Raw genomic sequence first — 15,169 nt, forward strand, 5'->3', positions numbered from 1 at the left:
CTGGCTATTATAAACTATCTTTAGTAATGGGTCCTGGCTGTAAGTTCATGGAGAGCAACCTATAGTCTTGGCAACAGCCTAAATTTTTGGGGATTCTTGTGGAGCCTCTTTGGCCAATACTCAATTAATTGTAACCCAATTATAGTACTCAAAGCTTCATTTGGTGACAAGAGAAGGCAAGTTGGAACTCTGTCTCTCTCATTATTTGATTACATTTAGAATACCTTCATATATGTATATATTTTGTGAAGTTTCTACTGTATTAGGTTTCCATACTACTGTTCAAATGCTCCTGAATTTTTGCTGTCTTTATGCATCCCCTCCCAAACCCCTTCTCTCCTCCCACTCAACTTGACCCTCTCATTCCTGACCCCTTTGTATCCATAGGCATATTCTATTTCCCATTCCTAAAGAGATCTATCAGTTCCCTCTAGTCCCTTACTCTATACCTACCTTACATGGTTCTATGGATTGTAACTTTATTATCATTGACTTAACAATGAATATCTACATATATGCACTGTGCATCATATTAAGATCCTCTTTTCTAATTTTCCAAACAATTTGATTTTGCACACCACTCACAACATGCTTGATGCATAGTTAGAGTTAGTACCTCCATCCCCTTTTTGAGAAAATTATATGGAGACTCACAAATTAAATCACTTCCCTAAGATCAAACTGTAAGGCAGTAAGCAAACAAGACTTCCTTTGAAAGTGTCATTTTCTTAGTCCTTATAGCTTATCATATGATCCTTTGAGACACTCAGTAAGAATTTCCAAAATCAAGTTCACCTGGCCCAGCATTTTGCTGCATACAGTAAACATACGTCAGTATCAAAGACAGACACTACCTCAGAGTAAAGGACTGGAAAACAATTTAATGGTCCCAAGAAACAAGTGGGAGTAGCCATTCTAATATTGGGTAAAATTGACTTTCAACCAAAAGTCATCAAAAAGATAAGGAAGGACACTTCCTAGTCATCAAAGGAAAATTCTACCAAGAAGAGCTCTCAATTCTGAACCTCTATGCTCCAAATACAAGGACACCCACATTCATAAAAGAAACTTTTCTAAAGCTAAAAACACACATTGCACCTCACACAATAATAGTGGAGGACTTCAACACCCCACTCTCATCAATGGGCAACTCAGGGAAATACAAACTAAACAGAGACACATGAAGTCTCACCTGGCAACAAGAGATAGCCAGATTATAATCTATATCCCCCATTGCTAAGAATCCTAATTGAATTACTTTTATACAGTCCAGTAAGCTTGTACTCCATTGTTTCTACATTGTGTCCAAAATTCCCCCACCAATTCCGGCCATCTCTCCCTACACTTTCCTCCTCTACTCCCTCTCCCCAACTCCACTCATGTTTCCAGTCTGCCTGTAAAATCTATTATATTTCCCCCTCAGAGGGAGATCTATGTTGCCCCTCCTAGACCTTTCTTTTTACCTAACCTCTCTGTGTCTATGAATTGTTGCCTAGTTATTAAGTAAATACTTTATGGCTGATATCCACTTGAAGCAAATATATACCATGTTTCTGGGTCTGGGTTATCTCACTTAGGAGAATTTTTTTCTCGTTTCAACCATTTGCCTACCATTTTTGTGATGTCATCATTTTAACAGCTGAATAGTACTCCATTGTATAAATTACCACATTTTCTTTATCCATTCGTCAGTTGAGGGACACCTAGGTTGTTTTCAATTTCTGGCTATTATGAAGAAAGAAACAATGGCCATCATTGTGTAAGAGTCCTTGTGGTAGGATGAAGCATCCTTTGGGTAGATGCTTAAGAGTTGGATATTGAGGAAAATAGATTCCAACTTTCTGAGGAACTGCCATACTGACTTTTCATAGCAGCTGTACAAATTTGTACTCTCAACAGCAATGGAGGACTGTTGTCCTTGCTCCATACCCTTGCCAACATTACCTGTCACTTGTGTTATTGATCTTAGCCAGGTTGACAGGTGTAAAATGGAATCTCAGAGTAGTATTTTCTTCATGTGTTTCTAAGCCTTTTGAGATTTCAAAAGAGAGTATTTTATACCTATGTACTTATCAAACAGCAGACACAGGTAAGAGATGGCTTATAAGATTATGTATCTTGCTTTAAAAAGTAAGAAGTGGTTTTAATTATGGATTTATTGAAACCTTTAAATTCTGTGTTTCTATGCCTATATATTTATACCCTTATGTTATGTCATCATAGCATATGTTTAATAGTTTGATCTTTTTAAATTTTTATTAACTTGGGAATTAATAAGGTTATTTATTGGAGTTTTGTAACTGAGTTTGTGACTAATGATAGAGCTAAAAATTATAAGCATTATGCTTTCTTTTAAAATTCAAATGCAGTTTTCTGACTAACAAGATATTTAACACCTAGAAATACATTACTTTTGTCAGTTTAAGTTTAGCTTAAATAATAAGAAATTTAAAGACAATTTGTATCTTAGGAATTTTCTGGAAAATGGAAGCATTTGTTGGGTTGTTTCATGTTCAAACAGCTTTTACTTAGTACAGAATCTGAAAAGTAGAAATAGGAGCTATTTCTTGATTATCAGTTTATCAATTCTTACTAAAAGAAGTTTTGAAGAAAGACAGACATTTCACAAGGATATATTTTATCTGCTTTTGGTACCAACGACCATGTTCTGTGCCAAAAGAAACTCTTTTGTTTTCCTCTCTCTCCCTTTACCTCACTCTTTTTCTCTCTTTACCACTTTCATAGCACTTTAGTATATAAATACCTTGGTAATCTGAAAGTATTTGCTATATACAATAAGTGCTATTATTTTGTTGATTCTAAAATAGTATATTCTAGTTAAGTAAGAAATGTTGGATTATATAAAAACTCTTAACTTGGTGAGGAATAGAAGTGAAGCCAAATGCATTGAATTATACCAAAGTTACCAAGATATTATTTTATTTTGTAAACATTATACTAACACAAAACACAAACTATAAAATATTTTTTTCCTTTCACAAATTTCTATAATAGTTATTTCATCAGTTCATGCTGATTTTTAAAATTTCCAGGTCAAAACCATAATCTCTTTTCCCATAATAACAACATGGTTTTATTTTGTTGTTTGTTTAAGCAGTGAAGATGAACCTGGGTCTTGTATAAGCACTCTTCTGCTGAGTTATAGCCTCAGCCCAGTCATGTTCTCTTTCCCATGAATATTGTGCACATTTATTCATTGTTTTCTAATATTCTTGTCTTAGTTTTGTTTTTATTGCTGTGAGGAGACACCATGACTACAACAACTCTTATAAAGGAAAATATTTAATTGGGACTGGCTTACACTTTCAGAGGTCTAATCCATTATCACTGTGGTGGGAAGCATGGCAGCACACAGGCAGACATGGTGCTGGAGAAGGAGCTGAGAATTCTACATTTTGATCTGCAAGCAGCAGAAGGGAATTGTGTGCCACACTGTACATATGCTGAGCATAAAAGAGACCTCAAAGCTTACCTTCATAGTGGCACACTTCCTCAAACAATGGCACACCTACTCCCAAAAGTCCATACATGCAAGCATTCACACACAAGTGTCTGTGGGGGTCAAACATTTTCAACCTAACACAATCCCCTAAGTAAATAGTAAAATTACTCCTTGGGTGAATTTTTTAATCTTATAATACATTTGTCTTTTTGAATATTTTATTAGGATAAATTATAAAAAAGTCCAAGCATTGAGTAGTCACTTGATGTCTATTGCCAAATTGTCATTATATTATGTTTCTTAAAATAGAATATAATAATTTTACTAGTTTCCCCATATAAGTTTTGCTTAGTATCATAAAATTGTACCTTCTTGATTTAATACATTTATGTTACTTGAAAAGTTAACTTTTTCTGTCTTATAAAAAGATTTTATTCTGTCACTTTAAGTTGCCTGTTTATAATTCTTTATTCATGCCTCAATAGTTCAATCCTTCTCATTGTACCTGACCTTGATTGATTTCTTTCCAGTGAGAAAATAGATAGTTTGATGATATTAAATTGCCCAAAAGAAATTATGAAAAACACAGGAGTATTTGGTTTAGAAAGAGCTCTACATCTTGTCTTGTATTTGAATATTTAAGTACAGTATCTTTAAAGTGTTACAGTCTTTTAGAAACCATGAGTAACTGTACTTTTTTGTTTAGCATTTACTGTATGCAGAGTTTGTTAAATGCCAGTAGATGGCACTAATTACATAAACAATTCAACAAGTTAATGACAACAGAAGAAAGGCCTGTTTTTTTTGTTTAGAGTTTGTGATATGTCACATGCTAAGCAATTATTGTTGAGTATCTTTTATAGTTTATTCTCTCTTGTGACAAAAAACAATTAAGCTTATTTATTCCCAATTTAGTGGTATTAAATTGAAGTGCCTAAAAGGAGTTAATGCTCAAGATCTTGCATTTGAAATTTTGTCATGGAAAGCATGTTAACTTACATCAATATAGTTGAGAGACTCACATGACAGGTTAAAAACAATTGTGAAGACATGCTGTGGCCTGAAGAATCAGTAACTATTTATAAAATATTCATAGATGCCCCATTTAGTGATGTCTGGACAAAAAGTGACATAATTTTCTTTCCTATGCACACCTATAGCAGTTGGCCAAAGACCTCCGCCAACAGCAGATAAGTATAGACGTGGCAAATGATTTGGCGCTGAAACTTCTTCGGGACTATTCTGCTGATGATACCAGAAAAGTACACATGATAACAGAGAATATCAATACTTCTTGGGGAAACATTCATAAAAGGTAAGAACTACTTTATTTCTCAAACTATTTTTAGTTGTAATGAAGGGGCAGTGACCTTGGCTGGACTACACCATCCCATTAATGACATATGTCAATTCAACTCAAAAGCCTGGCTTTTTGTCCTGTTTTAATGAGGAGAGGCCTGGAATTTGGTGAAGTGAAATGATTTGCCTCCATTCACAAAGACAATGATAGAACTAAGCAATTAACTAAAAAACAACTTCTAGTGGCTCAGGAAGCAGAGAAAGAACAGGAACAAAATACCTCTTACGATCATGTATAAAGTGCGCTACTATCTTCACTTAGGCCCCAGCTTTGAATGATTCCACCTTCTTCCATTAATGCCAACAAATTTTAAGCCAATGGATGACTGATCTATTAATGAGTTAACAAGACTCTGCCATCTTCTCGGTTCCCAATAACTAGATTCAGAAGGTACCAATCAAGACTTGATATGCAAACCCGTTACAAAAATTAACAGCTCTAAGAGACATCACCTCTTCACAATAGGTCCCATCTTTATATCAATTCTTTGAATTCCAGTGTGTTTTTGTTACATTAATACTCCATATATTAATAAAACATGAATCATATAAATAATTATTTTGTATTTGTCTCACACATTACTCTAAATTCCATAAAAGCTAAGATTGTCTTCTTTTTTGACAAAACCCCTCATCCTTAAGCAGATTATATAATCAGGAGTTGGTAAATATTTGCAGAATCAGGATTCTTTCTGCATGAAGATTTACTATGAGTTTGCTGTGATATGTTAATTATTGTTGGGCTCTTCTTTTTAATTGTGCCAGAAAACAAAGGCAAAGAAAAAAAAAAATAGTACCCATATAATGAGGAGCAGGACGACAGGGAAAGCTAAATCCCAGAAGATAACATGAATTACTGGAAAAGTCAGTTAGGCAATTTTAATTTGGAGAAAAATGTTAGCATGGGAGGGAAAAATAAAATTGATTTTAAACTAAGAAGCAAAAGTCTTAGGAGTAATGAGCTATTTATATGCAAATCTGAACTGGAGATGGAGTGAAAATTCCTGGGGAGCTTGATTTAAGCTGGTGACCATAGAAATAGAGCAGTGAATTCCAGAAAGAAGATTCAAGCTAAGGTTGAGAAGTTACACTGGAACCCTTTCAAAAAGACCCTAGTGAAAAAAGTTTTAATATGAGGCTGGTATTTGGGCAAAACAATGGCCCAGTTTCTATTTCCTCTCTGGACAAGATTAAGAGTCAGTCTTCTGCAAGTGCAAATGTGCTAACTGTTTTTGTTAAGCCATTGCATAGTAGGCTTAGGAACAAGTATCTAGGTAAAATCAATTGGTATTACAAAGTCAACCATTACAGGACCTGGTACATCCTTTTCCACTGAGGCCAGATAAGGCAGCCCAGTCAGGGTGAATTAACAAGTTAAATGATGGGAAAAAAGTCAAGCATTAGATGTCAGCAGAAAGCACTGAGAGATTCTCAAACAGAAGTTACTTTGGGAAAGGACATTAAGATCAAGTGTTACTGCGATGAGTTTAAGGAATATAAAGGATGAATGAACTAAAAGGAAAGCTTGTTCATGGAACAAAATTAGAGCTTTAGGGGCTGCTCTATGCCATTTACTCTGTTATTATTCTTTTCATGGACCCTTCTTTCTGTAATCTCAGGGTCCGTGATACCCTAGATATTTTGGTTCTTTTCTCACATTATTCGAGTTTCAATTCTTCATGAAAATGGCTTTTTGTTTATATTTGTTGGCTTCATTCCTTAAAAACTATCAACTTAGGGAGAAATAAATTACTTCCCCAATGAGTAAAATGAACTCATTTTCTTTTTAATCTCGGCTTATATTCTTAGCCCATGCACTATATACAAAAGTATTGAGCTGCTTTTGATGCCTGCTTTATCTTCCCTGCTTTTGTCGCTACTACTTACACCCTTTGGGAAGTGTATCTTTGCATTTTCAGTGTGATGATGACTACCTGTCAACATTTTCAGCTGAAGAAGCTCCTTTGAATATATCCCACTCTTTCCTTTCCACTCTAATTTCCTACAGGAACTTGACATTGAATAGATCCCAAACCAAACTCATCTTTGCCCTTGGTCAAGATTTTTCTCCAGATGAAACCAATTTCTTTTCCTATGATTCCTAACCAATAACTCTACACCTCATTCAGTTGTTCCCTTTGGGAATCTCGTAGTCATGCTTGATTCTACCGTCAGTAGATTTAAGGAAAGTTATTTGCTATATAAATAGCTTTCAACCCCAGTCTCTTTTCTCCATCTCTCTTCCTCTACTATTATGTCTTGGTTAAATTATTAAAATAAACATAACATTCATATAAATTGATTCACTTCTAGCCCTACTACTTTCTAACCCATGCTCTATATAAATTCTAGGGTGATTTTTTTCAGATTCATAGGATTCATGTACCTTCCCTGCCTCCCTATTTTAAAGACATCACTAATTTACTTACCGTTTTTGTTTTCAGTATTGAGAATAGAATTCAAATTCTTCTGCATTCTAGGCATATGTTCTTCCCCTAAGCTATATACCCAGCCCATATCTATTGATTTTAAAATTCTATCCATTCTCAGATATATGACTTGGTCTTCCCTTACAATTCTAGTCTTATTGATTGCTTTACTTGACTCTGTCCCTACATGCCCTCACACAACTGACAGTGACCAATATTCATTTCCTATTAGCTATGTTCCATTTTACCTGCTGATGTGATACATATTCTCTTCTTTGTGTGCTTACATTCTGGTCATTATCCTGGTCCTAGCTTAAGCTCTGAGTGCTTCAATTAACCTTTTCTGTCAACTATACAAGTTTATTATTTTAGCGTTTACTTCACCACACTGTTTACATTATTTGCAGGTTTTTGCTTTCTAGGAGAATGTTGACTCTTTATTGAATGTATATCACCTGCTGTGTACCCCTTATATGACCACATGCCTAGATCAGTACCAAATAGCTTTTCCTAAAACCTGCTCTGATTAAATAGGTATATGGGAAAACACTGGTGTTCCAACCAAGTTCAAAATGAGAACACCAAACACAGGGTTAACTAGATGCCCCTCATTAAACTCATTGGATTTCAAAACAAAACAAAACAAAACAAAACAAAACCCATGAAGACGGAAAAGGGACTTATGAAAGCAGTGATGGATGATATAGGCAGAAGGTAGATAGGTGATGTAGGGCTGCCATAGTAAACAGAACACATTGTATACATGTGTAAAAATATAAACAAATTACAGAACAAATTCCAAACTTTCCTCTAGGACACTCACCAATGAAGTGAACCATATCTATTGAATTTGCCTTTCTATTTCAAATCACAACACATCTATCAGAAGTATGTTGAACATAGGTCTATTGATCTCATAGAATGATGTGAGCAAAAGTAGGCGGTTACTAAAATAGATTCAGTGGCTCAGCAGTATCAAGTCCCAAATTTGTATATTCTTCCTTGCATTTCCTCAGAAATATATATTCCAACAGGAAGAAAAAAACGGATAAGGGAAAGCAATGTTTCTTTCAGAATCTTAAAGACCAGAGTTGTGCTATGTTGTATGGCTGTGAGTTTGGGGTTTGGTCAGTGAATAGAGAACATGTCTGCCACAATGAGTATGGAAAGATAAACTGACAAGTTGCACATTATGCTTCTTGAAGAATTACCACTTAAATAATAGGCTGGTAGTTATAGTGACAAGGAGCTATTTGGACCTGATGATTCCTCTGGTCATTGTGACAGATTCTGTAATTCTCTGTTGACTCCTAATCTTTCACAATATTAGAAACCTACACTATATGTTTCCCCTGTGTGTCCTTTGTTCAGACTAAATTGTAGAAATTTTGTCTATAATTTCTCTTATTTTGTGATTTTATAGATAAGTAATTAGAAACAAGAATACTCTTTATGTAATCATTTGTATTTTGGCCTATTTGTCTAATAACTTACCCAGCTGAACACAGAAATAAAGTAAAATTTTTCTGGCAGCATGTGTATAGTAGAGGATTGCAAATTCGATCATCAATAGGAGGAGAGGACCTCGGCCCTGTGAAGGTTCTGTGCCCCAGTGTAGGGGAATGCCAGGGCCAGAAAGTGGGAGAGGGTGGGGTGGCAGGCATGGGGAGGCAATAGGGGTTTGTTCTTGTTGTTTTTGTTTGTTTGTTTGTCTGGGAAAGGAGAAATTTACATGTAAATAAAGAAAATATCTAATAAAAAATTGTGAATTAAAACAATTTATCATATTCTCTATCTATATTGTCCAATGGAATAGCCACCAGTCATAGGTGCCTATTCATATTTAGTTATTATTAAATATAACATGACATTCAGTTTTTAGCAGTTCATCTTCTAAATACTTAAGAGCCCCTCTATGTAATGATTTCCCCATTAGACAGTACAAGATACAATACTTCTATTACCACAGAAAGCCATATTTACAATGCTACTGCAAAATAGCTTTGCTTATATTTATCTAAGCAGTTTCAGGTACCTTACTAATAATAATGTACTCTCTTCCTTAAAAAAGAGCAATTGCCACGTTTTATCAATAAAAGTTTTTTTTTCACAATGTGTTTTTTTTAACAACTGTACTTCCTTTTTCCTATTTCTTATTTCATGCATTTTCCCATTTTCTAATGTTAGTTTTAAATTCTAAAAGTTGTGGCTTTTGCAGGATGGCATTTCCTCTTTTGTTTATCATGTAACCTCACATTAAAACAGGCAAGTATGAATATTTGAGGTGTGAAGAAAAATATGTCACATCTTTGAAAAACTTGCTATGGAAAGCATGCTGATTGCATCATTTCTCAAAATCCAGGTTAGAAACTACTTTGCTACTGAACACAAATATATTGCCTACACTGAAACTGCCAATCACACAAATAAATATATGCAAAATCTTTATGTATTTGGAAGCTGATTTAAAGCAATAAAATCTTTAATTCAGTTTGAAATTGTTGAATGTTAAGTAAAGTACATATTTCTTGGAAGAACTTTATTTTAATAACATTCCTTCGTAGATTTTAGTTTCAAGAAGGAAACAACACAAGAGGAAAATAGGTTTTACTCCAGAGCCTCAAGTTAGACCACGGATTGCCTATATAGGGAAGTATTTTATTTTCCTGATTATATTCCATATAGAATCCATGGTAACATATAAAACTAGATATTTGAGGCCCTCTAGCTCTATTTATTTCTCTCTAACTTCTAGGAATTGATATGAGTTTGTAAATAAGATATTAGATGTGATATTTACAAATTACTGGGAGTGGGCTTAAAGGATTAGAATCAAGAGCTACCATCTGACTGGTGACTTTATGATGACACTGTCATGAAATTTCATTTCCTTAGTTTCTTTATTTCTATTTCAGGATCACTTCCTAATCTCTAAATGAGCATTAAACCCGAATGGCTTAATTATGTATGTTATCAGCATCATAAGAATTAATTTATTGAAAAATGTTTTACTTACACTAAGTGTGTGTTAGGTAGGCTCAGTACTTGGTACTAAGTAACAGCTGTGAAAATTCCTACCCATGCGAAGCTTATTGTGAGAAAAGCAGATGAAAGAAGCTGAACATTATCAAGTTAGGTTTTTTTGTTTGTTTGTTTGTTTTGTTTTGTTTTGTTTTGTTCTGTCCTATTTTGTTTTGCTTAGGGGTGGTTGTGTGGTGATATGAAGTCATAAACAGAAAAAGGAAATGAAATTATGTATGAGTCTATGTCAGAAAACAGTTACCATTGATATGTTGTGGTCAATACCAGAATGATAATAATTACTACATATCTCAAAATAGCTAGACAGTAAAAAAACAGAACAGAAAAAGGCAGATTAATAAAGACATACCACTACTGTGCTCAAAACCTTTCAATGACTCCTTTCTCAATCAAAATTAAAGTTGAAGTCTTTACCCTAAAACCCCAATATTGGATTAAATTCTTAGTACATCTCTAAATTGGTTGTCCACTACATGCCTGTTTTCTTGTTCTTTTCCTGACCCACGGATCCCTTTTAGATGCCAAATGCTAAGTCTATTTTAACCCCATATGATTTCCTCCCAATGTGAGCCTTCCGGGCTATTTTCCTTACATTTGTCTAACATTCTCAAAGTCTGAAGATTTTGCTACAGTACCATTCTTTTGGCAGGTCTATTTTGGACAACCACAATTAATTATTTTTTCAAACTTACCTTTATTTTAATCACCATATTATAACTTTACATATTTATGAGACAATGAGTGTGGATTTGTATTTACAGTGGATATGATCAAATTAGGTTAATTTGCATACTTCTAACATTTAAACTTTTATTGCTTCTTTATGATAAGTACATCCACACATGTCATCCCATTATAGTAGAGTAAAAATGAATATTGAAACCATTCAGAGACCAAGTGTGGTTTAAGTGAGAATGGGATACATTAATGTGGGAAGAAAACATAAATTTCATTATAGCTTGAGTATAGAGGCAGCAAGGTTTAATAGTGGAGTATACTTGGGTATGAGATAGAGTTAATAAATACAGTACATTTTAGCCTCTCCAAATAGAAGATGAAGTGACTCCTTACTGTGCTAGTAAGGAAGTACCCAAGAGCAACATGACTTACACATTTTGTCAAAACACCTATGATGCATCCAGTCAGAACTGTTCAGTGGATAGAAGGATATACAAAATATTCCATTTAGAGGAGTCTGAGGAATGGTTCATAATATCTGCTTAGGATGTAAAGTTGAAACTTCTAACTGTAACAGTACAACTGCTGCCTTCTCCTTTTCCTCCTTTTACTTTACAGTCTCTTAAATGCTACTGTTCTGCATATTGAATTCAAGAATATCCACATTCTATGCACGTACTACAAAACTGGGCTATACACTATACCCTCTTTTCTTAATTCTCTTTACTTACATATTTTAATTTCAATTTTTATTGGTTTCTACTACTATCAAGACACCTCACTCTTTATATCCATCATATATTTCTTCTAACATCCAGAACTATATTCTTTGTCTCCTACCATCATTTCCACCCACATACCCTATAGGCTTCTGAATGTCTAATGGAAAATGCACTTTTTTTACACATAAAACATATTTTCCCTGTGTTTTTTTTTTTACTCTGTTCATTTGCCTCTGAAGCTAGAAATGTAAGAATTTTGTTCTACTGTTTTTCACAATTTAATAATTTACTAAATTATGTATAAAATTGGCTTGTGACTTCTATGCATTTCACTGTAAAAACTGCTGTAGAAAAATTCCTTTCTTCATTCTCATTTTCATCTCATCCTAAAATTCTTTTTAAAACTAGTCTTCTGACTTCCTTTTGCTACCAGCACTATTTTTCACTGCTTTGAGACCCTGATACATAATATTTAACTAGGTAATATGTTTCCAAAAGCACATTTTTTTCAAGAAGTAAACATATAATAAGTATGTACAAATCTGGACTTTTTTCAACCAATAAAATCATAGAGTTTTATAATGTATAGCCATTTGTATATTTAAAGGGGTACAGGCATGGGAACTATAGAAACATAATTTAAATTCTCTATTCAGAAATGTAATGATTTAAACATATTTGTATATCTCACCTTCTGGAAATTATTTAGAGACTGTAAAGAATAACACGTTTCTGCCTTTGAAGCTATATAAAAGAATGTGACATGATGTCAATCAGGACATATGTTTAAAATATAACCACTTATTTCGTTGGAGGCTACCCATGCTGTATTTGTAATATATTTTATTCATAAATAGTAAAACATCGAATGACTCTAGATTCACCTGTTCAACAGTTTCAATTTAGTCTATTTCAATATATTTTTGCAAAACACATCTTTTTGAAAAATTAGTAATGAAACTTTATTCAGAGAAATGATAAAAAAGATCCACTTACAATGTGAGAAAGCATTGAGCCATATGAATGAAAGATACTCAAGGGCCCCAATTTCTATTGGGGGCTTCTTTTTATAGGTTTCAAGGAAAGGGGGAGTTTGGTTCCTAAGGGGTATAGTTTTAATTGTCCTCTGCTTTGATTAGCAAACAGAATTACATAGGCATCTCTTGAATGGTCCCTTTCCACAATGCTTCTGATTTTAGTCATATGTATACATAGGCTTAGGTTGATAAATAGGTGTTTTTTCCTTAAACTTCACTTTGAAGACACAGTTTGCTGTGCATCTTCCCAAAACCAGTTCAGGCCAGAACTACCTTTCTGGTCTCATACTTAGATATAAGGAGAGTATCATTGAAAAGTTTCTGTCTTTTGGTTATCAAGTGCAAAAGAAAGACTGTTGTTCAGAAAGAGACATACATGTTAATCTTTGCAGATTGGGTTCTTAGACAGCTAGCAGGTGACCAAATGTAGTATTTGGAGATGGGTGTGTGAACAGCCCAACCAAATAGAGCCCCAAGTTACTATTCCAGTTGTTTGCTTGCTTCAGCTGTTTCTCTGGTCTAGCAGATCTCGCAAATAGATTCCCATAATTAAAGCCCATTCTCTGAAAGGACTAGAGCAGAGTGGGCTACCAGATTGCCACAATTTCTGCCCAGATGCATGAAATTCAGCATAATCAATAATAAATACTTATCTTTCCTCAGAGATATGATATAATTTCAAAGAATCTATTTGAATGAGAAAGCTGTCATTGCACATCAGGTCTATGGTTCTGGCTAAAACTCAAATGTATTGGTCTGCTTAGTTCAGTTGTTGAAGAAATAGATCTCACAGAATAGCCTATTCTCTGCTTCGTCTTCAACTCAAAGTAGTCTTCCTGTCTCAGTCCTTAGGGCGAGATTCTATTAATGTGATGCCACAACAGGTTTAAAAATTGCTGTTGTGTGGGAAAGTCAAAGGGCATTGCCTCTCTCCTCTCTTGTATCTAACTTTATTGCAGAGCTATCATTGGTTCTCACCATATTTAATTCATAAAGATTAAAACTACAGATGGCTCTAAAGTCACTAATTCAACAGTCTCAATTTAGAGTAGCCTATTTTTACTCTCCTTCATGCAAAATTCACGTTAGAGTCTACCTTAATCAGTAAAAGGTTTGGTGTGCTTAAAAATTCAGTCCATTAGCAACTCCTTTAGATATACTTCTTTAGGCACTATGGGGAAAATTATTTCTCCCTTCAGGGGAGAATTATATGTATAGTTACAAGACACTTCCATCACAACTGCTGAGACCTAGCCTTCACATCTGATTATGAAGTATAAAAATCGTTATCATCAGTCAGTAGGATAATAGAGTGCATGGCATGTGAAACCTCTTGTCCAGGGAGTGTCATGATCGGTGTGAATATGAAGGTTTGTAGAAGTGGCTGCCTGCTTTATTCTGTTTCATTGTCTCTAAAGTAATTAGAATGTCTCTAGCTAGCAGGGGTAGCATGCAAAGGGAGACCATTGGAACCAATTCATGAGTGATTGATGTGGTGATGCCGCCAAGTAGCCATTTTCATTCTAATCCTGAGCTGTGTTTTCATAAGCACATCATATAAATACTTCCATATAAAATTTACTCATGGGCAAAGAATTCAATTAAAACTTATAGTTATATTCTAATGAAACAACTAAAGATTTCCACTAGATTTGCCTTTATGAATAAACTTAGTGTCCTAGTGTCTAATATTAAATAAATGCTGGCTGTGGAGATGCATATATTTAATCCCAGCACTCAGAAATTAGAACCAGGCAGATCTCTGTGACTTTGAAGCTATCCTGGTTTACATAGTGAGTTCTAGGCCAGCCAGAGCTACATAGTGAGACACTGTCTAAAGAAACAAAATAAACAACAAAAAAGGAAGATTAATTAAGGCAGCAATGATGGTATCACCATCCATCATATTATTTTTAATCATGTTAATATTTTTCCATTTTCCTTGCATGTGCATCACTAGTATACTTTACAAATATTCACTATGATATTATAATTAGTTAGATTTAATTTTTAGATGAGTTATTTTGGTAAATGAATATAATCATTTGTCTTATTTTTATCTGCATAATTCTTAATCTTATACTTTAAAAATATTTGGCTTTATTAATTTTGTAGCAGAAATTATTAATGTAAAGCAAATAATTTCTTTGTATTAAAAATATATGGGGACACATAGGTAGTAATGATATTTATAAAATGTAATCTTTCTACCTTAATGCAAGTACATATATGCATGCATACACAGACACAAACATATAGAGCAGTCAAGCAGTTCTGGATGATGCTCAATAATAGACTTTTAGTAGCCCCATCTCAGTAGTATAGAAACCAATGCCCAATTTACTTGAAGCAACCAGCCTTGTTCAGGTTATTTGCCAAGTGTAGCAAGATCATATTCTTATTTTTTTTAATTTCTTTTTTTATTTTTTATTTTTTTTT

The 15,169-nt window shown here is 34.0% G+C and overlaps 1 protein-coding gene across 1 annotated transcript in view; it reads left to right on the forward strand.

The window, feature by feature from the left end:
- The window catches only part of Dmd (dystrophin), a 2,056,279-nt gene that overhangs the window by 1,458,890 nt on the left and 582,220 nt on the right, over window positions 1-15,169 (forward strand). Inside the window, exon 53 of the mRNA XM_031364700.1 lies at window positions 4,624-4,778. Coding sequence (XP_031220560.1) covers window positions 4,624-4,778 — 155 coding nt within the window. The remainder of the gene's footprint in view (window positions 1-4,623; window positions 4,779-15,169) is intronic.

This window comes from Mastomys coucha, chromosome X (assembly GCF_008632895.1).
Source record: "Mastomys coucha isolate ucsf_1 chromosome X, UCSF_Mcou_1, whole genome shotgun sequence".
Classification (NCBI taxonomy): Eukaryota; Metazoa; Chordata; class Mammalia; order Rodentia; family Muridae; genus Mastomys; species Mastomys coucha.